This window comes from Rhinoraja longicauda, chromosome 5 (genome assembly GCF_053455715.1).
Source record: "Rhinoraja longicauda isolate Sanriku21f chromosome 5, sRhiLon1.1, whole genome shotgun sequence".
NCBI classification, from domain to species: Eukaryota; Metazoa; Chordata; class Chondrichthyes; order Rajiformes; family Arhynchobatidae; genus Rhinoraja; species Rhinoraja longicauda.
Genome location: NC_135957.1, coordinates 7,029,927 through 7,055,716, shown reverse-complemented (window position 1 = coordinate 7,055,716; position 25,790 = coordinate 7,029,927). Strand labels below are relative to the sequence as shown.

At 47.4% G+C, this 25,790-nt stretch overlaps 1 protein-coding gene across 1 annotated transcript in view; it reads left to right on the top strand.

Moving 5' to 3' along the window:
* Positions 1-25,790, top strand: part of acbd3 (acyl-Coenzyme A binding domain containing 3) — a 55,254-nt gene that overhangs the window by 24,335 nt on the left and 5,129 nt on the right. The window contains exons 2-7 of the mRNA XM_078398847.1: positions 7,365-7,506; positions 8,740-8,880; positions 13,309-13,467; positions 18,443-18,617; positions 19,773-19,932; positions 22,577-22,861. Coding sequence (XP_078254973.1) covers positions 7,365-7,506; positions 8,740-8,880; positions 13,309-13,467; positions 18,443-18,617; positions 19,773-19,932; positions 22,577-22,861 — 1,062 coding nt within the window. The remainder of the gene's footprint in view (positions 1-7,364; positions 7,507-8,739; positions 8,881-13,308; positions 13,468-18,442; positions 18,618-19,772; positions 19,933-22,576; positions 22,862-25,790) is intronic.

Here is a 25,790-nt window from a genome sequence, read left to right as displayed (position 1 = left end):
GATAACTTAGCAAGACATCTCATTACCTGACTCTCAATTCATGATCGGAAGGGCCCCCACCCAAAACGTCATCTATCCATGTTCTCCAGGGATGCTACCAGACCCGCTGAGTTACTTCAATAGTAGTCAATGGTCAATTTATTTGTCACATGCACATAAATGTGCAGTGAAATGAAAAATTACCCCCAGTTCAACAATAAGACCAATAAGAATAACACATACAATCATAAACCAACACCAAACAAAAGAAACATCCATCACAGTGAGTCTCCTCTAGTCACCTCCTCACTGTGATGGAAGGCCAGAATGTATTTTTCTCTTCCCTGCCGTCTTCTCTCGCGGTCAGGCTGTTGAAGTTGTCACGTCGGGGCTCCCGACATTGAAGCCCCCGCTGGGCGGAGAAAATCCCGTGGCCGGTTCCAGGCCGCGCCGGACGGTGAAAGGTCCGCGGCGGGCCTACCCAAGCCCCGCGATTTGGGGCGGGCGAAGACGCTGCCGCTGCCGGAGCTCCCGATGTCGGCCCCCATCCAGGGGCCTGCGAGCTTCCGACCTCCAGGCGGCCTGAGCCAAAACATCCGGAGACGAGTCGCAGCCGCTCCCGCGGCATCCGAAGGCAGCCAGCGCCGTAGGTGGTGAGTCCGGGCCGCTTGCTCTGCGAACCGGAGCCCAGGTGGTCCTAGCCGGAGCCCGCCAGCTCCAGGTGCATGGCCGGTGGTAGGCCGCAGCGGGAACGGACACGACACAGAAAACAAAGGTCGGGTCTCCGTTCGGGAGAGACAATGTTACAGTTCCCCCCCCCCCCCCACATAACACAGAACCACAAACACTACATCATATTTAAACTACAATTAAGACAAAAACGACAAAAAAACATATAAGACAACGGACTGCAGGCAAGCCGCAGCTGCGAGGGCAGCGCTATGTGTCTATTTTTGTAGACCAGCATCTGCAGTTCCTTGTGTCAGCATTGGTTTACCAGAGAATAATATTTGACTGAAATATGCCAACAAGAATTGTCCCATCCATATTGTTTCACTTGAAGAAACTTTATTTAGTACAGTTAGGTTAGAATGCAGAGGTTTGTAGTTGGACATTACCTACTACTGAAGTAGCTGAAAAAATGTGGACACACATTCAAGATGGAAAGTGAGTAATTACTTCCAATTGTACACAGCCAGAAAAAAACAATTGCGTATTGGTTCAGGGTTGTGCATTTATTTATTTATTGCACAATGTTCATTGTGCACTATTTATTGCACTATGTTCATTGGCAAAAGGGCATTTTTGTCATTATCTGATGTAGAAATAATATGGCACTGGAGAGGGGTGGCACTTTGTCAGTTAAAACAGCCTTTTGATATTCGCTTTTCCATGTTATCTATTTGTTTTTATTGCTGAGAAGGTTACCTGTTCCAGTGCTGAATGTCCCCCTTATAGACAATAGGTGCAGGAGGAGGCCATTCGGCCCTTCGAGCCAGCACCGCCATTCAATGTGATCATGGCTGATCATTCTCAATCAGTACCCCGTTCCTGCCTTCTCCCCATACCCCCCGACTCCCTTCAATCATCGCTACCAAGGGAATCTCGGCACCTGCTCCGCTCCTGATAGCCTGAACCCGCAGAGAGTGGTGATCACAGTCCAGTCCAGTCCACCGCAGGCTCGTCACTTCCTTCCATCCGATCCATCTTCATGGCTGGAAGTGTTGACAAGGGTGCCTTTTCTCACTTCTACCTTCTGGGAGAAGATGCAGGAGCTTGAAAGCTCAGATGCCCGTACTTAAGAACAGTTTCTTTTCCATTCCTGAACCAATCGCCTCATTCACATTAGCTGGGGGGGGGGGCAATGTGGTTGGAATGGACGAGTTGGGCCAAAAGGCCTGTTTGCCGCTGTGTCATTCTGTGACTCTATGTTCCATCTTAATTTGTACATCAAATGGTGCACGTTTCAACTGAGCCACAAGATCAAGCAAACAGTAATCAATGAGGGGAGCATGCATGTGCAAGAGGCAGCTCTGAGAAGCTGGAAAAGCCAGATTATAGCCCTTTTCCAATAGAATTACATTCCCAGGAGATTCCTATTCAATTTGGCTTTCCAACTGGAAAATTGAGCTGTCATCCAAGAACACTGAACATCTTTAACTAGGTCAAATGATTGAGAATAGCTGAAATGTGCAGGGAATCTATAAATATATTTTCCAAAGACACAAGGAACTGCAGATGCTGGAATCTTCAACAAACCACAAAGTGCCAGAGGAACTCAGCAGGTCAGGCAACATATGTGGAGGGAATGGACAGATGGTATTTTGGGTCGACACAAAATGTTGTTTATCCTTTTCCCTCCACAGATGCGGCCTGACCTGCTGAGTTACTCCAGCACTGTGTGCTTTGCAATCCCTTAACTAGGTTAAGCAAGTCTGTGCCCCCAGATCAGATATTTTAATTTTAATAAAGGGTTAAGGAACATGTGCATGCACCTCACCGTCAGGAGAAAGAGTTCATGTATGGTGCAGGGAACAAACAAAGTCAACAACGAGGTGGGGATCATTAATAGTGATCAAACAGAAGAGATAAAGGCAGGCTTTGGTGACCCTCCCTGTTGTGATGAAGCAATCTGCCTTTGTCCAAACAATGCAACAAGTACAGGAAAAAATTGAGAACCTAGTGTAATGCTGTTGGTACAATAACCTATCCCTTAAAAAGACAAAGTGCTGGGGTAACTCAGTGGGTCCGGCAGCATCTCTAGAGAACATTGATAGGTGACGTTTTGGGTGGAGACGACTCTTCGGTGTATAAAATCAAGAGAGGCATAGAAACATAGAAAATAGGTGCAGGAGGAGGCCATTCGGCCCTTCGAGCATGCACCGCCACTCAATATGATCATGGCTGATCATCCAGCTCAGTAACCTGTACCTGCCTTCTCTCCAGACCCCCTGATCCCTTTAGCCACAAGGACCACATCTAACTCCCTCTTAAATATAGCCAATGAACTGGCCTCAACTACCTTCTGTGGCAGAGAATTCCACAGACCCATCACTCTTCCACAGGCATAGATAGGATAGACAATCAGAACCCTTTTCCAGGATGGAATAATCAAACGCTCGAGGGCATAGCTTTAAGGTGAGATCGGCAAAGTTTAACGGAGATGTGTGGAGCGAGTTATTTTACACAGAGGGTGGTGGGTGCCTGGAAGGTGCTGCGGTGGTGGAGGCAGATACAATAGTGGCATTTAAAAGACTTTTGAATAGACACATTGATATGCAGAGAATGAAGGGATATGGGTTATGTGCAGGCAGATAAGAATTGGTCTGGGCATCATGTTCGGCACAATCAATGTTGGCCAAAGGGCCTCTTCTTTTGCGATACTGTTCAATGCCAACACAGTTGAACACTTAGAGCAAATCTATTCAAAGGTGTAGTGAATACAAGACAGTGAATATGCATTCTCCCAGGAGCTTTGGTAAAGCTAAAATAAGAAATGAGTGTCGTCTTTATACGCAGCCCACTGAACTTGTGATGGTGCCCTGCAGTACAATTATACAGACCTCGACCATTTTGGGCAACAACGTTTTGCTACGGTTTCTGAAGGCTGATCTTATAGAAATGTAAGCAAAAGTGGACAGATGGATAGATGTATCAGATCCTATAGAGTTGTACAAAAGCATGAGGGGAATTGATATGGTGAATTTTACCTAGAGTTGGGGAATCAAGAATCGGTTTAAGCTGAGGGGGGAATGATTTAATAGGAACCTGAGGGGAAACCTTTTCACTCAGAGGGTGATGGGTGTACGTAACGAGCTGCCAGAGGAAGTAGTTGAAGCAGATATTATAACAGCATTTAAAAGAGACTCAGGACAGGTACATGGATAGGAAAAGTTTCAAGGGACATGGGCCAAATACGGGCAAATGGGACTAATGTAAATCATCATATCATATCATATCATATATATACAGCCGGAAACAGGCCTTTTCGGCCTACCAAGTCCGTGCCGCCCAGCGATCCCCGCACATTAACACTATCCTACACCCACTAGGGACAATTTTTACATTTACCCAGCCAATTAACCTACATACCTGTACGTCTTTGGAGTGTGGGAGGAAACCGAAGATCTCGGAGAAAACCCACGCAGGTCACGGGGAGAACGTACAAACTCCTTACAGTGCAGCACCCGTAATCAGGATCGAACCTGAGTCTCCGGCGCTGCATTCGCTGTAAAGCAGCAACTCTACCGCTGCGCTACCGTGGTGCATGTCTGGCATGATGACTTGGGCCGAAGAGCCTGTTTCTGTGCTGTATGACTGAATGATATAAAATTCATCAGAATTATTGATAGAACCAGATCTATTTGCAGTGGTGACAGGTATTAGAAAGATTAACAGAATTCTGATGTAAGATAATTTCACTGACACGTTAACCTTTTTCCATCAAAACATCAAGTGATTGTCTCTCCACATGAGCTTCTGGAGAAGCTGTTGTTTACTTCCACTTAAGAGAAGTGACTCACCTGTGCCTTTTGCTGAGCTTCTGGGATTAATGTACCCACAAAGTATCATCGGAGCCCATAAATGTCAGCTACAAAGTAGTCTACATAATCAGACTTGTCCCACCCCGGTCACTCCTCCTTCTCCCCGCCCCCATCCAGCAGAAAGTGAAGAAGCTTAAAAGTGCGCACCACCAGACTCAGGAACAGCTTCTTCCCCTCTGTTATCAGGCTTCTGAACGGTCCTTCCACAAGCTAGGGTACAGTTCGATTCATCTCTTGAGCATTGTGGACATTTTTTAGATTTAGATTTAGAGATACAGCGCGGAAACAGGCCCTTCGGCCCACCGAGTCCGTGCCGCCCAGCGATCCCCGCACATTAACACTATCCAACACCCACTAGGGACAATTTTTACATTTACCCAGTCAATTAACCTACAAACCTGTACGTCTTTGGAGTGTGGGAGGAAACCGAAGATCTCGGAGAAAACCCACGCAGGTCACGGGGAGAACGTACAAACTCCGTACAGACGGCGCCCGTAGTCAGGATCGAACCTGAGTCTCCGGCGCTGCATTTGCTGTAAGGCAGCAACTCTACCGCTGCGCCACTGTGCCGCCAGTGGAGACATTGGTCTTTGTCTATGGAACTCGTGCACTACAATGCTGAGATTACAGTGCTACAACGCTACAGGATATTCTGCACCCAGTATCTTCCCTTTTGGTCTACTTGAGTTTAACTTGATTGTGTTTATGTTTAATATATCTGTTCGGTTTGGCTGGCATGCAAAACAAAGCTTTTCATTGTACCTTGGTACATGTGACAACAATAAACCTTAACCTAAAATAGTCCATGGAATCAAGTCATTATCCAGAAATTATAGTCTAAGCAGTATGTAGAACAGTACAATACAGCGCAGGAACAGGCCCTTCGGCCCATAATGTCCATGCCGAGCATGATGCCAAGTTTTAATTTGGAAGTAGATAAATTACCAGGACCAAATGTATGTTTCCTCCGCTCTTACACGACATAAAAGCAGAGAGATTGAGCAGAAACTATATGTGAAACTTCTTGTCAGATCAGCAGCTCGGGCAAATGATTTAAGGCATTCGGTCGGTGGACAAACTTGAAGATGATGGAAAGCCTTTTCACTTGGAGGAGGTGGGGTCGGTGCAAATCCAAAAGTACAGGAATTAGGGCGTCACGGTGGCGCAGCGGTAGAGTTGCTGCCTTACAGCGAATGCAGCGCCGGAGACTCGGGTTCGATCCTGACTACGGGTGCCATCTGTACGGAGTTTGTACGTTCTCCCCGTGACCTGCGTGGGTTTTCTCCGAGATCTTCGGTTTCCTCCCACACTCCAAAGACGTACAGGTACGTAGGTTAATTGGCTTGGTAAATGTAAAAAATGTCCGTAGTGGGTATAGGATAGTGTTAGTGTGCGGGGATCGCTGGGCGGCGCGGACCCGGTGGGCCGAAGGGCCTGTTTCTGCGCTGTATCTCTAAATCTAAATCTAAATCCCCTCATCTGAGAGCTGGTCCCTAGATTGTGTGCATCAAAACTGCAATGGGATCAATATGCCAGCTTCCACATGATAGATGCAGAGTTTGATGACCTCTTTCGGAGGAAAGATTGAGTCGCGGTCTCAAAATAGAGTTCGCCGTTGAATCAGAGATGAGAAATGTCTTCTAAAAACGGAGTGGTAAATGTTTAGAATCGTCTACAAGAGGGCTGGTGCAACAAAATCACATTTTCCACTCAGAGGGTAGTCTGAATGAGCTGCCAGATGGGCGGCACGGTGGCGTAGCAATAGAGTTGCTGCCTTAGAGTCAGAGACCTGGGTTCGATTCTGACTACGGGTGCTGTCTTTACGGACTGTATGTATTCTCCCTGTGACCCCGTAGATTTTACGGTCATAAGTGATAGGAACAGAATTAGGCCATTCGGCCCATCAAGTTTACTCCACCATTCAATCAGAGCTGATCTATCTCTCCCTCCTAATCCCATTCCCTTGCCTTCTCCCCATAACCCCTGACACCCGTACTAATCAAGAACCTATCTATCTCTGCCTTAAAAATATCCATTGACGGCCTCCACAGTCTTCTGTAGCAAAGAATTCCACAGATTCACCTCCTTCTGACTAAAGAAATTCCCCCTCATCTCCTTCCTGGGTACTTTCTCTGGGTACTCCAGTTTCACCCCATACTCCGAAGATGTACAGGTTTGTAGGTTAATAGGCTTTAGTAAAATTATAACATTTTCCCTGGTGTGTAAGATAGTCCGTGGTGATCGCTGGTCGTCGCGGATTCGGTGGGCTTAAGGACCTGTTTTTGTGCTGCATCTCTAAAGACTAAAAGGAAGCTGTAGAATTGGATATACAATTGCAACTTTTAAAAGGCATTTAGGAAGACGTATGTATGGGAAGGGTTTAGACGGATATGATCCAAATGCAGGAAAATGGGATTAGCCCAGTATGGAACGGTCAGCATGGACAAGGTGGGATGAAGGGCTGTTTTCCATGGGGTACAGCTCTATGACTATATGTATCAGTGGTATTCCGCTGTTTGAGAATCAAGAAGCAGATTTGGTATCTTTTGCCCAAAGGTTTGAGAGCTCTGAACAATGCAGTAATTTCTGCTGTAAGCATTTGCAACTAGCTGGCAACCAGGCTGTGGAAAAGATCGCAGATCAATCCGAATGTGGGGACGTTTGAACAGAACGTTAATAGAAATTCTAGAGACTCCAGGAACTGCAGGTGCTGTAATCATGAACAAAGCACAAAGCGCTGGAAGAACTCAACGGGTCAGGCAGCACCTGTGGACAGGCGACGATTTGGGCCGGGACCCTTCTTTAGACAGAAATTCTAACCAATTTTCTTTCCGTCCACAGAAAAAGATGGAAAAGCTTTTCACCCAACGTACGAAGAAAAACTGAAGCTTGTTGCTCTGCACAAACAGATCTCCGTTGGCCCGTACAGTCCTGACTCTTGTCCCGAAGTCGGCTTCTTTGATGTTCTTGGCAACGACAGGAGGTAATTGTGCCGCAGTTCTCTATGGCTATTTCAGCCCCCCCCCTCCCCTGTGTCCACCTATCACGTACCAGGTTTTGCCCTGCCCCCACTTCTCTCTTCCAACTTTCTCCACACTACCATAATCCGTCTGAAGATGGGTCATGACCCAAAACATCGTCTGTCCATTCCCTCCACAGATGCTGCCCGACCCCCTGAGTTCCTGCAGCGCGTTGTATTCTTCTCAAGATTTCAGCATCTGCTGTTGCTTGTGTGTCTATAGTCTGGTTTATGAATTCCCCCGTTCAAGGCCCTCATTCATCTCTCCAGGATTGGCGTCTGTGCCTTCAGACGGCGTGGCTACAAGCTCTGGTAATCAGTTGGGATGTGGGAGGAAACCGGAGTACACCGGAAGAAATCCAAACGGTCACAGGGAGAATGTGCAAACTCCACATAGACAGCACCCAAGGTCAGGATAGAACCGGGATCTCTGGCGCTGTGAGGCAGTGGCTCTACTGCTGTGCCACTGAGCTGCCCTCCCTAAATTCCCCTATTTGTAAAAAATGGATCTGCTGCTACCATAAAGGACAGGACGCCCCTGAGTATCATTTCTCCTCAAACAATGCTGTAAAAAGGTGCATTATCTGGTCATTAATAATACAGGTAGCGGATTTTTTTTAGTTTAGTTTAGAGATCCAGCGCGGAAACAGGCCCTTCGGCCCACCGGGTCTGCACCGACCAACGATCCCCGCACATTAACACTATCTTACACACACAACACACTAGGGACAATTCTTACATTTGCCAAGCCAATTAACCTCCAAACCTGTATGTCTTTGGAGCGACGAGTGTGTCGAGTGTATCTGCAGTTCAAGAATAGTTCAATGTATTACTTTAGACTTTAGAGATACAGCGTGGAAACAGGCCTCTCGGTTCCCGGGTCCATGGCAACCAGCAATCACCCTGTACACTGGCACTATCCTACACGCAAGGGATAATTTATACTTTACAGAAGCCAATTAACCTACAAAACTGTACGTCTTTGGAATGTGGAAGGAAACCGGAGAAAACTCACGCGGTCACGGGGAGAACGAAGAAACTGCGTACTGACAGCCCCCGTAGTCAGGATCGAACCCGGGTCTCTGGCCCTGTAAGGCGCCAACTCTATCTCTGTGTCACTGTGCCGCCCTTTGATTTAGTGGCGCTAATAGTTTAGTAAGACCGCTGATAGATGTCCTTCCATCCTTTTATTATCAGGAGAGAATGGACTGCCTTGGGAAGCATGAAGAAAGAAAATGCCATGGTGGAATTTATCCATTTGGTGAACAAATGCTGCAACCTGTTTGAACCGTATGTCACCTCTCATCAAATAGAGAAAGAAGAACAGGAAAGAAAGAGGTAAGCATTTAATTGCCTCTCCTCACCGATCTCCGACTTAATATTGGTTTATTAATGTCTTATGCGCCGAGATAGAGCAGAAAACTTTGTTTTGGATACCATCCAGGCAGATCACGCAATACATAAATACATCAGATAGTGCAAAAGCAAAAATAAACAGAGTGCAGAATATAGTGTTGCAGCTAGAGAGAAAGCGCAGATTAAAAATGTGCAGGAGCTTACATTGAAGTAGATTGGAAGATCTAGAATATATTGTAAACATACGAGAGGTCCTTTCAAGAATCTGATATCAGTGGGGAACAAGCTGTTCTTGAATCTCGTAGTACTTGCGTGCAAGCTTTTTACCTTTTGCCCAACGGGAGAGGGGAGAAGAAGGAATGACTGGGAATTGAGTGGCCTTTGACCAGATTGGCTGTTTTCCCAATGTGGTGTGATTGTCGTGTAGAAAGGAACTGCTGAGGTCTTGGGCCTCCTCCACTGTCTGAGTGAGGCCACACACAAATTGGAAGAACAGTACCTCATATTTTGCTTGGGCAGCTTACAACCCCGTTATGAAAGTTGATTTCTTGAATTTTACGTAACCCCTACATCCCCTCTGTCGTGTCCCCCCCCCCACCTAGACGTCCTACTAGTCACACTGTTCGCATCCTTGTCTCCCTTCTTTATCACCTCTTCCCCAACAATGGGCTGTTGTGAGCTCCACCCTTCCTTCCATGGTCATCGGTTGCCGGCCTTGCTTTGTTCTGGCCTTCTCTCACCTCCAGTTCCCTTCCCTCTACTTTCAGCCTGAAGAAAGGTCCCGACCCAAAACCTTACCCATCCCTTTTTCTCTAGAGGTGCTGCCTGACCCGCTGAGTTACTCCAACGCTTTGTTTCTATCTGTGGTGTGAATGTCGTTGGGGAGAAGGCTGGTCTGTGTGATGCATTGGGCTGAATCCATGGCTCTGTCGTTGTTTGTGGCCTTGGACAGAGCGATTGCCAAGCCAAGCTGTGATGCAGCCCCATAGGATGCTTTCTATGGTGCATCTGTGGAAGTCGGTAAGAATCATTGGAGACATTCCCAACTTCCTAGTCTTTTGAGGAAAGGGCGTTTGTTTGCTTTCTTGCCGAATTGTTGGCGATGCGTACAACGAAGAAATCAATGATACTTTATTGTCACGTGCACCTAGGTACAGTGAAATGCTTTGTTTTTTGCATTCAATCTGGTAAAATCACACAGCAGACCTCCCCTAGGCAGTAGATTTTAGATTTTTTAGATTTAGAGATACAGCGCGGAAACAGGCCCTTCGGCCCACGGAGTCCGCGCCGCCCAGCGATCCCCGCACATTAACACTATCCTACACACACTAGGGACAATTTTTACATTTACCCAGTCAATTAACCTACAAACCTGCACGTCTTTGGAGTGTGGGAGGAAACCGAAGATCTCGGAGAAAACCCACGCAGGTCAAGGGGAGAACGTACAAACTCCATACAGACAGCACCCGTAGTCAGGATGGAACCTGAGTCCGGCGCTGCATTCGCTGTAAGGCAGCAACTCTACCGCTGCGCCACCGTGCCGCCCGTACACAAGCATCGCCACGTTTCTAGAGCTAGTGTTACAAAAGTTCACCAAATAGTCCTATTCTCTCCCTCCAGCTGCCTGTGCCAGCAGCCCCCCCTCCCCCAGATTGTTGCTCGAGATTCCAGTCTCTTGTGTCTCAGATTTTTATTTGTTGGCACCTTTTGAGCACAAGTTGAACAAACATGGCTGGCATCTGCAAGGAAGAGAACCGTTTCACTTGTGTCCCTGAGGAATGCAGCAGTTGGCCCTGGATCTGACTGGCACGTGGCTCCGGGAGCCACGGGAATGCTGCCGGCTTTTGGCAGTCACCTAGTAAGTTGCCCTGCTTGCTTGCAGCACAATAAATTCTAATCCTGGCAGGAACTGAACACAGGAGAGACTTGTGGTTCTGGAATCCAGTTTCCCTACTGCAGGGATTTAATACCTCAAGGGGTCTGAAATGCAAATGTCGGACATTATGTCACAGCTTTTCAGAGCTGCTGTTGTTCAGCGTCTATTTGAACTCGACTACTTGAAGGGGCACAATAGCTGGGGTTGTGCATTTGGTGTGTACAAAGGAACTGCAGATGCTGGCTTACACCAAAGACGCAAAATGCTGGAGTAACTCAGCGGGTCAGGCAGCATCTCTGGGGAAAAGGCATAGATGACTTTTCAGGTCGAGACCCGTCATCAGTCTGAAGAAGGGTCTCGACCCGAAACGTCACCCATTCCTTCTCTCCTGAGATGCTGCCTGAGCTGCTGAGTTACTCCAGCATTTTGTGAATAAATACCTTCGATTTGTACCAGCATCTGCAGTTATTTTCTTATACTTATCAGACTGAGATACCCAGTATGCACTGGGTTACAGTGTTCAGCTACTGAAGTTGGGAATCATAGACATCACAGAAGCAGGCCCTTTGGCCCAACTTGTCCAAGATGACCAATGTGCCTCATCAATGTAAGCCAGTAGGAAGAAAATCTTTAACATGGGCAGCACGGTGGCGCAGTGGCAGGTGACCAAAAAGGTTGATGGAGGCAGAGGTGTAGATGTATATCTGGACTTCAGCAAAGCATTCGACAGGGTTCCGCATGATAGACTGCTCTAGAGGATTAGATTGTATAGGATCCAAGGAGAGATAGCTGAATGGACAGAAAATTGGCTTCATGGAAGGAAACGAGGGTGATGGTGGAAGGTTGCTTCTCGGGCTGGAGGCCTGTGACTAGTGGTGTGCCTCAGGGTTCGGTGCTGGGCCTGTTACTGTTTGTCATCTATATCAATGATGTGGATGAGAACATACGCGGCAAGATTAGTAAGTTTGCAGATGATACAAAAGTGGGTGGTTTTGCAGATAGTGAAGATGGTTGTGAAAAATTGCAGTAGATCTTGATCGATTGGCCAGGTGGGCGGAGGAATGGTTGATGGGATTTTAATGCAGAAAAAATATGAGGGGTTGCATTTTGGGAAGTCTAACATGGGCAGGGCCTACACAGTGAATGGTAGGGCTCTGGGGAGTGTTGTAGAGCAGAGGGATCTCGGAGTGCAGGTGCATGGTTCCTTGAAGGTGGAGATCGGGTGGCCAAAAAGGCTTTTGGCACATTGGTCTTCATCAGCCAGAGTATTGAGTAGTTTGGAGACCATGTTAGAGTTGTATAAGACTTTGTTGAGGCTGCATTTAGATTATTATGTTCAGTTCTGAGCACCATGTTATAGGAAAGATGTTGTCAAGCTGGAAAGTGTACAAAGATTTACGAGGATGTTGCCAGGACCAGAGAGTCTGAGCTACAGGGAGAGGTTGATTAGGCTGGGACTCTATTCCTTGGAGCGCAGGTGGATGAGGGGTGATCTTGTAGAGGTGTATGAGAGGAATAGATCAGGTAGATGCACAGTCTCTTGTCCAGAGTAGGTAAATTGAGGACTAGAGGACATTAGGTTTAAAAGGTTTATTGTCACGTGTACCAATTAAGGTACAGTTAAACTCAAATTTCCAAACAGCCATACTAAAAAAAAGCAACAAGACACACAACTACACAAAAGTTAACATAAACATCCACCCCAGGGGGCTATGGATTACGTGCAGGCAGTGGTGATGAGGTTAACTTGGCATCATGTTCGCCATGGACATTGTGGAGCAAAGGGCCTATTCCTGTGCTATACTGTTCTATGTTCCAATATCTGCCACTTGCATCTCTTGGATTAGGTAACATATTTTTGCTGATTAATTCTATGGGCACTGAGAGCTTTGACTGCAGTGAAGGCCCTGTGTAAGCTCGAGTGCTTGCTTCAAACCACGGCGAATGTTCATTCGCCCGCATTCAGACTGCATTGTTTCACGGTATACGCTGCCCGTCTACTCACCCACTCCCTGACCCGTGACCATATCAACCCCGTCCTTTACAAGCTCCACTGGCTCCCCATCCCCCAGAGAATCCAGTACAAAATCCTCCTCAGGACCTACAAAGCCCTCCATAACCTGGCCCCATCCTACCTGACTGACCTCCTCCACAGACACACTCCCACCCGCACCCTCCGCTCTGCTGCTGCTAACCTCCTGTCCCCCCCCCCCATCCGGACCAAACTCAGATCCTGGGGGGCAGGGCTTCCTCCATCGCTGCTCCCACCCTCTGGAACTCACTACCTCAAACCATCAGAGACTCCTCCTCACTCACCACATTCAAAATATCACTGAAGTCTCACCTGTTCAACACTGCCTTCAACCACTGACCGTCGCTTCACCTTATTCTTCCTTTTCTGTTCGTTTATTCATTTATTTTTATGTCTTATTTACCCTGTAAAGCGTCTTTGAGTGTCTAGAAAAGCGTTATACAAATGTTATGTATTATTATTATTATTATTATTATTACTCTGGCTTGTCTTCCATCTGCAGGAGAGAGGAGGAGGAGAGGCGCCGCAGGGAGGAGGAGGAACGGGAGCGCTTGCGGCAGGAAGAAGAGAGGCGGCAGAGAGAGGAGGAAGAGAAAAGGAGGCGGGAAGAGGGGGAGCGGAGAAATCTGGAGGAAGAACGGTTTCGAATGGAGCAACAAAAGTAAGATCTTCATAAGCTGAAGCTCTTTAGTTTTCAACCCCAGCTTTATTTTCATACTACTAATTTCATCTGTGTTTGGGGTTGCTGACATTGGAATGTAAACTGGGCGTTATATATGCATGGTCGGTTCTAGCTCTTTTTGAATCAGTATCATAGAGTACATATAATATAAGAAAATAACTGCAGATGCTGGTACAAATCGATTTATTCACAAAATGCTGGAGTAACTCAGCAGGTCAGGCAGCATCTCGGGAGAGAAGGAATGGGTGACGTTTCGGGTCGAGACCCTTCTTCAGACTGATGTCAGGGGGGCGGGACAAATGAAGGATATAGGTGGAGACAGGAAGATAGAGGGAGATCTGGGAAGGGGGAGGGGAAGGGAGGGACAGAGGGACTATCTGAAGTTGGAGAAGTCGACGTTCATACCACTGGGCTGCAAACTGTAGTACTCATAGAGTACATAAACAGACCGCTCGGCCCATCAAGTCCATGCAGACCAGTGTATTAAAATCAGGGAGTGGAGGAAGAAACCATGGGAGTAACTCAGCGGGTCAGGCAACATCTCAGTGGAAATAGAATAGGTGACATTTCAGGTCGGATTTGTTCTGACCTTTTCTCTCCTCCAATTTATCTTCCCCCTCCCCCCCCCCCCCCCCCCCTCCTCTACTGTTAGTCTCAAGAAGTGTTCCGACCCAAAACGTCACCTATTCTATTAAAATCATGGGGTCTTTGCACTTTACCTAAGAGAATAGAAGGGGTGATGCAAGGATCTCCAGGTGCTGGATTGTTGAGCAAAACACAATGTGCTGGAGGAACTCAGCAGGTCCGGCAGCATCTGTTTGCTCAGGCAACAGGCAACGTTTTGGGTCGGGGCACTTCTTCAGCGTGGACCATTGTTTAACAAACTCCAAGCTGTATCAGGAATATCAACCTCGGTTTAGTGCCTTGGAGTGGTTCACAACCCTATTAGCTTGCTGCAACCTTTTGTTGATAAGCGTAATGGAAACAGGTTCGGCTGGTCTTTCCTTTCTGAAGACACATTAGGCAGTTTCTTTATTCTCCTCATGTTTACCTCTCTTCTTATAATTATTATTAATCTTTTATAATGAAATGATTGTAGTTAGACTGGAAACTCTGGATATTCTTGGCCTAAAAATGGAACTTGACACAAGACCTCCTTACCACTGATGCTAATAAGCACACAGAGTGTTGAAATAACTCAGCAGGGGTCAGGCAGCATCTCTGGAGGACATGAATAGGTGGCGTTTCAGGTCAGGATCCTTCCTCAGGCTGACTTGGTGTGACGTTTAGTGTTGGGACCCTGAGTGGTGACGTCACATCTGAAGAAGCGTCCTGACCCGAATCGTCCCCTGTCCGTGTTCTCCAAAGATGCTTCCTCGCCCACTGAGTTACTCCGGTACTTCGTGTCTTATTTGGTATCCCAGCATCTGCAGTTCCTTGTTACGTGTCTCCACATTACAACTGATGCTGAAGTTCACAAAAGATCTCCGTGAAAAGCTACTAACGTTTGAGGTTTTTAGATAAGCACGTGGATAAGGAACATGCGCAGGTTGGGGAAATTAGTTTATCTTGCGATTGGGTTTTGCACAGACGTTGTGGACCGAAGGGCCTGTTCCTGTGCTGTGCTGATCTATGTTGATTGTGCTACCATCCAAAGCTGAGGATTTGATCCAAGCTGTGCAAGCCAACTTGGGTCTTCAAGTCACCTAGTCCAATTTTACAGATGTGAAGAAACGGATATCGAGATTGCCCTTGTCCCTGGTGCTGTGAGGTGGTGACTCTAGCAGTGTATCACCAAGTCACGCTTACATGTTCATGATATTACTTTTGTCTCTGGGTCAGCTCGTCAATTCAAGTCTTGCTCCTGATCCAGCCTGATAGCCCTACGGGAGCGAGAGTCATATAGTCATAAATGATGGGAGCAGAATTAGGCCATTCGGCCCATTAAGTCTACTTCCCCCATTCAGTCATGACTGATCTATCTCTACCTCCTAACCCCATTCTCCTGCCTTCTCCCCATAACCCCTGACACCCGTACTGATCAGGAATCTGTCTATCTCTGCCTTCAAAATATCCACTGACTTGGCCTCCACAACCTTCTGTGGCAAAGAATTCCACAGATTCACCACGCCTCTGACTAAAGAAATTTGGTATGCTAAACCTAAAGTGGAATGTTAAATTGAGGCTCTGTTCTGCTACTCAGCTATTTTAGTGAGTGACAGTGCAAGCATGTCCAGAGTACTCCAGGTATCTTGGCCAGCATTCATTCCTTCAACACCACTCGAGGCAAAAGTGGAGTGTCCTGAAGGGTCATAGAGTCACACAGCACGGAGACAGGCCCTTCGGCCCAACTCATCTCGGCCAGCCAAAATGCTCCATCTAAGCTAGTCCCATTTGCACGGGTTTGGCCCATATCCCTTTCCTATCCTGTCCACATGTCTGTAAAATGTTGTTACTGTACCTGCCTCAACTACCTCCTCTGGCAGCTTGTTCCCGATATCCACACCCTCTGTGTGGAATAAGTCGCTCCGTGGGTTCCTATTAAATCTTGCCCCTCTCACCTTAAACCCATGCCCAGAGTGGAATGCATGCACCATATCTAAACCGCTTATGATTTTATACACCTCTGCAAGATCGCCCCTCAGCCTCCTGCTCTCCAAGGAATAAAATCCTCGCCTGCCCAACCTCTCCCAATAGCTCAGACCCTCGAGTCCTGGCAACATCCTCATGGATCTTCTCGGCATCCCTTCCAGTTTAACAACATTCCTCCTCTCGCACGGTGACGAAAACTGAACACAATACTCCCAATTGCAGCCTCACTAATGTCTTGTACAACTGTAACAGAACGTCCCAACTTGTGTGCTCAATACCCTGACAGGCGAAGGTCGTTGGTGTTGGAGGGAAGTTGCTGTTGTGCAATAGTTACTTCAGTTTTGTTTTTCGTTACTTGAGCTGAAAAACTATTTGTGCAATGTTTTTTTCCAAGGACTTTATTCAAGTATATTCAGGGAGCTGCCTCTGACCGCCTCATTATAAATCCCAACGGTGACTTGTTGAGTTGTTGACGCACAGTTTGAGTAGAATGTTGGCCTTCACAGAAATGCTGACTGACTTCCATCCCACTGCCTGAGATCACATTGGAGTCCTCCCCAGCTACTTGACTAAAATTGGCAGAGTTTCTGTTTCAAAGTTTACTTGGAACATCGTGTTCAGTTTTGATCACCCTGCTGTATAAAAAAAAGATGCCATTAAGCTGGAATGATTTACTGAGATGTTGCCAGGACTCGGGAACCTGGGCTACAGGGAGAGGTTGGTCAGACTACAACTTTATTCCTAGGAGTGCAGGAGGGTGAGGGGTGATCTTATAAAGGTGTATAAAATCACGAGGGGAATAGATAGGGTGCAAGCACTGATTCTTTTACCCAGACTAGAGGAATCAAGAACCAGAGGAACGTAGGTTTAAAGTGTGAGGGGGAAAGATTTAACAGGAACCCGAGGGGCAATTTTTTCACGCAGAGGATGCAGTTTATATGGAATGAGCTGTCGGAGAGGTAGTTGAGGCAAGTGCAATAACAACATTTAACAGCCATTTGGACAGGATAGGAAAGGAATATGGGCCAATCCCTTGGGCCCATGGGACAGGCAAATGGGACTAACTAAGATGGAGCATCTTAGCCGGTGTGGGTGGAGACATTTGGACAGGTACATGGATAGAAAAAATGAGAGTAGTTAGATTGGGTGCATTGGTCGACATGGAGGAGATAATAGACAATAGACAATAGGTGCAGGAGTAGGCTATCCAGCCCTTCGAGCCAGCACCACCATTCAATGTGATCATGGCTGATCATTCTCTATCAGTACCCCGTTCCTGCCTTCTCCCCATACCCCCAGATTCCGCTATCCTTAAGAGCTCTATCTAGCTCTCCCTTGAATGCATTCAGAGAACTGGCCTCCACCGCCTTCTGAGGCAGAGAATTCCACAGATTTACAACTCTGACTGAAAAAGTTCTTCCTCATCTCTGTTCTAAATGGCCTACCCCTTATTCTTAAACTGTGGCCCCTTGTTCTGGACTCCCCCAACATTGGGAACATGTTTCCTGCCTCTAACGTGTCCTACCCCTTAATAATCTTATACGTTTCGATAAGATCCCCTCTCATCCATCTAAATTCCAGTGTATACAAGCCTAGTCGCTCCAGTCTTTCAACATATGACAGTCCCGCCATTCTGGGAATTAACCTAGTAAACCTACGCTGCACGCCCTCAATGGCAAGAATGTTCTTCCTCAAATTTGGAGACCAAAACTGCACACAGTACTCCAGGTGTGGTCTCACTAGGGCCCTGTACAACTGCAGAAGGTCCTCTTTGCTCCTGATGGTCTGAAGTGCTTGTTTCCCTGCTGTACTAACCTCTCTGACTCTGACCTACTGACTGCAAAATTGCTGCACGTGGATTCTTCCTGGCCTGTTTGGTTACAGAACTACATGTACTCCCCAGGTTACGTTGGTTCGATGTGTGATAGATGGACTTTGCGATGGTACAAACGGCAGCGACCCGCCGCTCGCTTCCGGCCGCGCGATCGCGCGTTTTCAATGCATTTTGACTTACGATATTTTCAGTTTCCGATGGGTTTCTCGGAACGGAACCCCATCGTTAGCTGAGGAGCACCTGCACATTCGAGGGGTGCCTGCAGGTTGTTGGGCGGGAGTGGTTGAGAAGTTCAAGCAGCTTGCCAGGCCCTGTGAGGTTTAACAATAGACAATAGGTGCAGGAGGAGGCCATTCGGCTCTTCGAGCCAGCACCGCCATTCAATGTGATCATGGCTGGGATGTTACTCTGTGAACAGGTTCCCGAGTCCTGGCAACATCTCAGTGAATCATTCCAGCTTAATGGCATCTTTTTTTTATACATGTTACTCTGGTTACTCTGTGAACTCTGTGAACTTCTACATTTCAGGCAACAAATCATGGCTGCCTTAAACGCACAGACCGCAGTGCAGTTCCAGCAATACGCGGCCCAGCAGTACCCCGGCAACTTCGAGCAACAGCAGCTCCTGATCCGGCAGCTTCAAGAGCAGCACTATCAACAGTACATGCAGCAGCTATACCAGGTGCAGATGGCACAGCAGCAGGTGAGGCCTGCGCGTGACCCAGCAGCCAATAATGGGGAATGGAAGGCATCTGGTGCCGGAGTAACTCAGCGGGTCAGGCAGCATTTCTAGAGAATGTGGATAGGTGACATTTTGGGTCTGGACCCTTCTTCACCTCACCACGTTCAGTTTAGATCTTCTCGAGATGCAGCACGTAAAGGGGCCCCAAGGCCTGTCGAATCCACGCCGACCATCGATCGCCCGTTTGCACTAGTTCTATGTTATCCCACTTTCTCATCCACTCCCTGCACACCAGGTGCGGGTTTTACCGAGGGCCAATTAACCTACGAACGCGCACATCTTTGGAAGTGGGAGGAAACCCACACGGTCACAGGGAGAATGTGCAAGCTTCACACACACACACACACACACACACACACACACACACACACACACACACACACACACACACACACACACACACACACACACACACACACACACACACACACACACAGCAGACTTCTTCAGACTGGTCTCAGCCCGAAACGTCACCCATTTCTTCTCTCCAGAGACGCTGCCTGACCCGCTGAGTTACTCCAGCATTTTGTGTCCAATTGAAGATAATTCAAAGGTCTCCAATGAGGTAGATGGGAGGTCAGGACCACACTCTAGCTGGTGAGATGACGGTTCAGTTGCCTGACAACATCTGGGAAGAAACTGTCCCTGAATCTGGAGGTGTGCCTTTTCAATAGCCTGTCCAAACATCAATACATGTGATACAAAAATAACAGTAATTAAATCTGCATCACACGGCTTCTTGTAACATTACATGAATGATTTGGGTTGAAGGGCCAGTTTCTGAGCTCTATGACTCTGACAACCCTGTGGAAGCATTTTTTAAACTCGCTTTGCAAAGTGAGTACAGAGAGTATTCTTTGTAACAGTATGTCTGACTTGGAGCAAAGAATACTTGGTTACAAGCAATGACACAAAGTGCTGGAGTAACTTAGCGGCTCAGGTAGCATCCCGACTTGAAACATCACCTATCCATGTTTTCCGGAGATAGCTGCCTGGCACGCTGAGTTACTCCCGCGCTGTTGTCTTTGAAATGTTCTGAAACGGGTCGGTTGTATTTTTTACTCTCGCATTAATTATGTTCCGGTTAACGCCGGCCTGTTTCTTTGATGGCTTCAGGCAACTCTACAGAAGCAGCAGGAGTCAATCGTACCAACAGCCCACATTGGAATTGGAGAGGTCCCCACGGTTAACGGACAGACAACCACTCACACAGACAGCTCGGAGAAGGAGCCCGAGCCTGAATCCTCCGAGGAGATCCTGGAAAACGGACCAAAAGGTGAGCACTGGGGTTTATTAACCACCGCCGATCCCTGTTCACAGGTCTCCTGCGGACACTGCAATTTGTCCTGTGTAGTCTCCCTCGCCCATGTTTGCGTTTCTATCGCATCATTGGTTTAGGTTTACGTTTAGGTCATAAGTGATAGGAGCAGAATCAGGCCATTCAGCCCATCAAGTCTACTCCGCCATTCAATCATGGCTGATCTATCTCTCCCTCCTAACCCCATTCTCCTGCCTTCTCCCCATAACCCCTGACACCCGCACTGATCATGAATCTAGGTGCTGTCTGTGTGGAGTTTGCATGTTCTCCCTGTGACTACCTGTGTTTCCTCTGGGTGCTCCAAATTCCTCTCGCATCGCAGAGTTGTTTGTAGGTTTAGGGTTATCATTGTCACAATAACCAAGGTACTGTAAAAGGCTTTGTTTTGCATTCTATCCGATCAGATTAGATAATACTTTACCATTGATGGCAGTGGAAGCCAAATCTTTTTAAAGCAGAGATTTAAAGCAGAGATAGTTTCTTGATTAGTAAGGGTGTCAAATGTTATGGGGAGAGGGCATGAGAATGGCGATGAGAGGAAAAGATGGGTCAGCCATGATTGAATGGTGGAGTAGACTCATTGGGCCGAATGGCCGAATTCTGCTCCTATTACTTATGAACTTATGTACATAAATACAATCGAGTCAAACTCAAGTACAATCGGTAGAGCTAAAGGGGAAGATGCAGAGTGCAGAATATAGTTCTCAGCATTGTAGCGCACCAATTCCACAGACAAAGTCCAATGTCCGCAATGTGGTAGAGTTGAATTGGACAATACCCTCGCTTATGGAAGGGCCGTTCAGAAGCCTGATAACAGCGGGGAAGACGATGTTCCTGAGTCTGGTGGTGCGCGCTTTCAAGCTTCTGTAACCTTCTGCCAGACGGGAGTGGGGAGAAGGAAGGATGACCGGGGTAGAAGAAGGAAGGATGACCGGGGTGGGAGAAGGAAGGAATGACCGGGGTGGGAGAAGTATTTGATTATTTTGGCTGCTTTTCCAACGCAGAGTGCCTGAATACTCTGTGTACTCACTTTGCAAAGTGAGTTTAGGATAATGCTTCCACAGGGATGCCAGAGTCATACAGCACGGAAGCTAACCCTTTGGCCCACATCGTTCATACAAGGTTACAAGAAGCCTTGTGATGCAGAATTATTTGCTATTGTTTTTGTAACAGAATTATTTGCTATTATTTTTGTAACCAGCTTGGGCAGGCTATTGAAAACGCATACCTCCAGATAAAGGGACAGTTCCTTCCCAGATGTTATCAGGCAACTGAACCGTCCTCTCACCAGCTCGAGTCATAGAGTCCTATAGCGTGGAAACAGGCCCATCCATCAACACTAGTCCCACCTGCCTGCCTTTGGCCCATATGCCTCTAAACTAACCTGTGCATGTACTTGTCTAAATGTTTCTTAAAAGTTGTGATAGTAACTGCCTCAACTACCTCCACCGGCAGCTTGTTCCACACACCCACCACCCTTTCAAAAAAAAAGTTACTCCTCACATTTCCCCTTCACCTCAAACCTAGAGTGCAGTCCAGGTCTCCCATCCACCTCATTGGAGACCTTTGAACTATCTTTAATCCAACTTTATCTTGCACTAAATGTTAGACAATAGACGATAGGTGTAGGAGTAGGCCATTCGGCCCTTCGAGCCAGCACCGCCATTCAATGTGATCATGGCTGATCATTCTCAATCAGTACCCCGTTCCTGCCTTCTCCCCATACCCCCTGACTCCGCTATCCTTAAGAGCTCTATCCAGCTCTCTCTTGAATGCTTTCAGAGAATTGGCCTCCACTGCCTTTTGAGGCAGAGAATTCCACGTTGTCCCCGTTATCCGGTATCTGTGCACGGTTTGATTATAATCACGTGTAGTCTTTCCGCTGACTGGGTAGTACGCAACAAAAAACCTTTTCACTGTACCTCGGTACACGTGACAAAAAATAAACTAAACGATTGAGTTTAGTTTATTGTCACGTGTACCGAGGTACAGTGAAAAGTTTTCTGCTTGCTAACCAGTCAGCGGAAAGACAATACATGATTACGAACCAGCTATCCAAAGTACAGAAACATGATAAAGGGAATAACGAAAAAATGTTCCTGTTGGAGTAGAGATTTAAAAGAGTGGAGCGATTGCAATGCGTCATTGCAGATCCACTTTTAGTTTGGTTACCTTTAGTTTAGAGAGTGCGGAAACAGGCCATTCGGCCCACCGAGTCCGCACTGACCAGCGATCCCCGCACATTAACACTATCCTACACACGCTAGGGACAATTTACATTTGTACCAAGCCAATTAACCTACAAACCTGTACGTCTTTGGAGGAAGCCGAAGCAGTCGCGGGGAGAAGGTACAAACTCCGTACAGACAGCACCCGTAGTTGGGATGGAACCCGGGTCTCTGGCGCTGCTAGCGCTGTAAGGCAGCAACTCCACCGTGCCGCCCTACTCGTCCCTTCTGTGACTAGCACACAAAGAGTTGCCTCAACCTCTGCTGGCATGGAAACGTCGCGTGTCTAAACGCCTTGCTATTGCGGTACCAACGCTGCCTGTGTACCGTTGTGACTCCGTCAGGGTGCGGTGGTGTCCTTGTGTTCCCCACAGATGCCACGCCGGTCATCGCAGCGCCGTCCATGTGGACCCGGCCGCAGATCAAAGACTTCAAGGAGAAGATCCGTCAGGACGCCGACTCGGTCATCACGGTGGGCCGGGGCGAGGTGGTGACCGTGCGGGTGCCCACGCACGAGGAGGGCTCCTACCTCTTCTGGGAATTTGCCACAGACAATTATGACATAGGTTTCGGCGTGTGCTTTGAATGGACGGATTCCCCCAACACCGCCGTCAGCGTGCACGTCACGGAGTCCAGCGACGAGGAGGACGACGAGGAAGGTAGGGCGGCCTCATCTCCCTCCATGCTGGGGCTGCTGTCACTGGGAGGGACCTGGTGCAGGGAAATGGAGTCACTTCGTATCGCTGGCATATTCAGATTTAGGTTGAGCTTTACTGTCGTGTGTACCGAGGCACAAGGGTCAATCCAAAATGTCGCCTGTCCATCTCCCTCCATAGATGCTGTGTTCCTCCAGCATATTTAGAAACATAGAAAATAGGTGCAGGAGTAGGCCATTCGGCCCTTCGAGCCTGCACCGCCATTCAATATGATCATGGCTGATCATCCAACTCAGTATCCCGTACCTGCCTTCTCTCCATACCCACTGATCCCTTTAGCCACAAGGGCCACATCTAACTCCCTCTTAAATATAGCCAATGAACTGGCCTCAACTACCTTCTGTGGCAGAGAATTCCACAGATTCACCACTCTCTGTGTGAAAAAAAACTTTCTCATCTCGGTCCAAAAAGACTTCCCCCTTATCCTTAAACTGTGACCCCTTGAATTTACGTTTACTGTTGTCATGCCTATCGAGGTACAAGGGCCCCAATCCAAAATGTCGCCTGTCCATCTCCCTCCATAGATGCTGTGTTCCTCCAGCATATTTATGTTTACTGTTGTCATGCCTATCGAGATACAAGGGCCCCAATCCAAAATGTCGTCCGTCCATCTCCCTCCATAGATGCTGTGTTCCTCCAGCATATTTAGGTTTACTGTTGTCATGCCTATCGAGGTACAAGGGCCCCAATCCAAAATGTTGTCTGTCCATCTCCCTCCACAGATGCTACTTGCCCCACTGAGTCCCTCTAGCACTTTAGGTTTAGGCTTATTAGTGTCACATGCAGCGAGATATACGTGTAGGATTACACTTAAGAAGGCAATGAAAGAGGACATGAAATGGATCTGTCAGGCAAAGTGAAGGAAATACCTTTGTGATTCTACAGGTATATTAAGATTAAAAGGTTGCTTAGTGAAAGAATAGGTACTCTTAAAGATTGGCACGGTTGAGGTTTTAAAGTTTCGGTTTATCAATTGTCACGTGTAGAGAGGTGCAGTGAAAAGCTTTGTTCTGCATGCTATCCGAACAGACCAGATATACCGTACATAGATACAATCACTTCAAACTCAACTACAATCGCGAGAGCGATAGACAATAGATAATAGGTGCAGGAGGAGGCCATTCGGCCCTTCGAGCCAGCACCGCCATTCAATGTGATCATGGCTGATCATTCTCAATCAGTACCCCGTTCCTGCCTTCTTCCCATACCCCCTGACTCCGCTATCCTTAAGAGCTCTATCCAGCTCTCTCTTGAATGCATTCAGAGAATTGGCCTCCACTGCCTTCTGAGGCAGAGAATTCCACAGATTCACAACTCTCTGACTGAAAAAGTTTTTCCTCAGCTCAGTTCTAAATGGCCGACCCCTTATTCTTAAACTGTGGCCCCTTGTTCTGGACTCCCCCAACATTGGGAACATTTTTCCTGCCTCTAACGTGTCCAACCCCTTAATAATCTTATACGTTTCGATAAGATCTCCTCTCATCCTTCTAAATTCAGTGTATACAAGCCTAGTCGGTCCAGTCTTTCAACATATGACAGTCCCGCCATTCCGGGAATTAACCTAGTAAACCTACGCTGCACGCCCTCAATAGCAAGAATATCCTTCCTCAAATTTGGAGACCAAAACTGCACACAGTACCCCAGGTGCGGTCTCACTAGGGAAGATGCAGAGTGCAGTTAAAGTTTTAATAGTTTTCGGCATTGTCGTACATCAGTTTCAAAGACAATGTCCAATGTGCTCAATGGGGCAGAGGTAAATCAAACAGTATCCTATCTTGTGGAAGGTCATTCTACATTTGTAAAATGTAGATAGAACATAGAAAGGCACTGGAGTAACTTAGGAGCATGCGTAGGAAGGAACTGCAGATGCTGGTTTAAGCCGAAAATGGACACAAAAAGCTGGAGTAACAGCAGGACATGCAGCATCTCTGGAGGGAACGAATTGGGTGATGTTTTGGGCCGGTAAGGTCAGTCTGAAGAAGGGTCTCGCCTCAGAAGGCAGTGGAGGCCAATTCTCTGAATGCATTCAAGAGAGAGCTAGATAGAGGTCATAAGGATAGCGGAGTCAGTGGGTACAGGGAGAAGGCAGGAACGGGGTATTGATTGAGAATGATCAGCCATGATCACATTGAATGGTGGTGCTGGCTCAAAGGGCTGAATGGCCTCCTCCTGCACCTATTGTCCATTGAAACCTCACCATTTCCTTCCCTCCGGAGGTGCTGTCTGTCCCGTTGAGTTACTCCAGCTTTTTGTGTCTAACTTTTGGAGCATCTATGGAGAACACAAATGAATAACTTTTCAGGGCCCTTTTTCGCATTGATTGTGTTGGGAGGGGAGGGGTGAAAGCTGGAAGAGAGGTGGGGATAAACTTGACAAGTGATAGAATGGTGTAGAAGACATATGGTGTGCTTGGTTTAAGTTGGGGCATTGTCAGTCTATGAATCAGGAAGTCATGGTGCAACTCTGGCCCTCATTTTGAGTCGTGTGTGCAGTTCTGGTCTCCCCATTACAGGAAGGATGTGGGGGCTTTGGACAGGCCGCAGTGGTAGTTTACCTGAGTGGTGTCTGGATTCGGGGGGCAGCAGCTGCAAGGGGAGATAGAATGCTGGAGTAACTCAGCGGGTCAGGCAGCATCTCTGGAGAGAAGGAACGGGTGACGTTTCGGGTCGAGACCCTTCTTCAAGCTAGGATTGTACCCTTGGAAGGCCAAGGGGGAAGACCTGAAAGAAGTATATCAAATAATGAGAGGCCTAGCTGGAGTAGACGGTCGGAACTTTGTTCCCAGGATGAGATGGTAATAGACTGGAGGGCATAGCTTTAAGATGAGGAGGGTAAAGTTTAAAGGAGACATGCGGGGAAGATCTTTTTACAC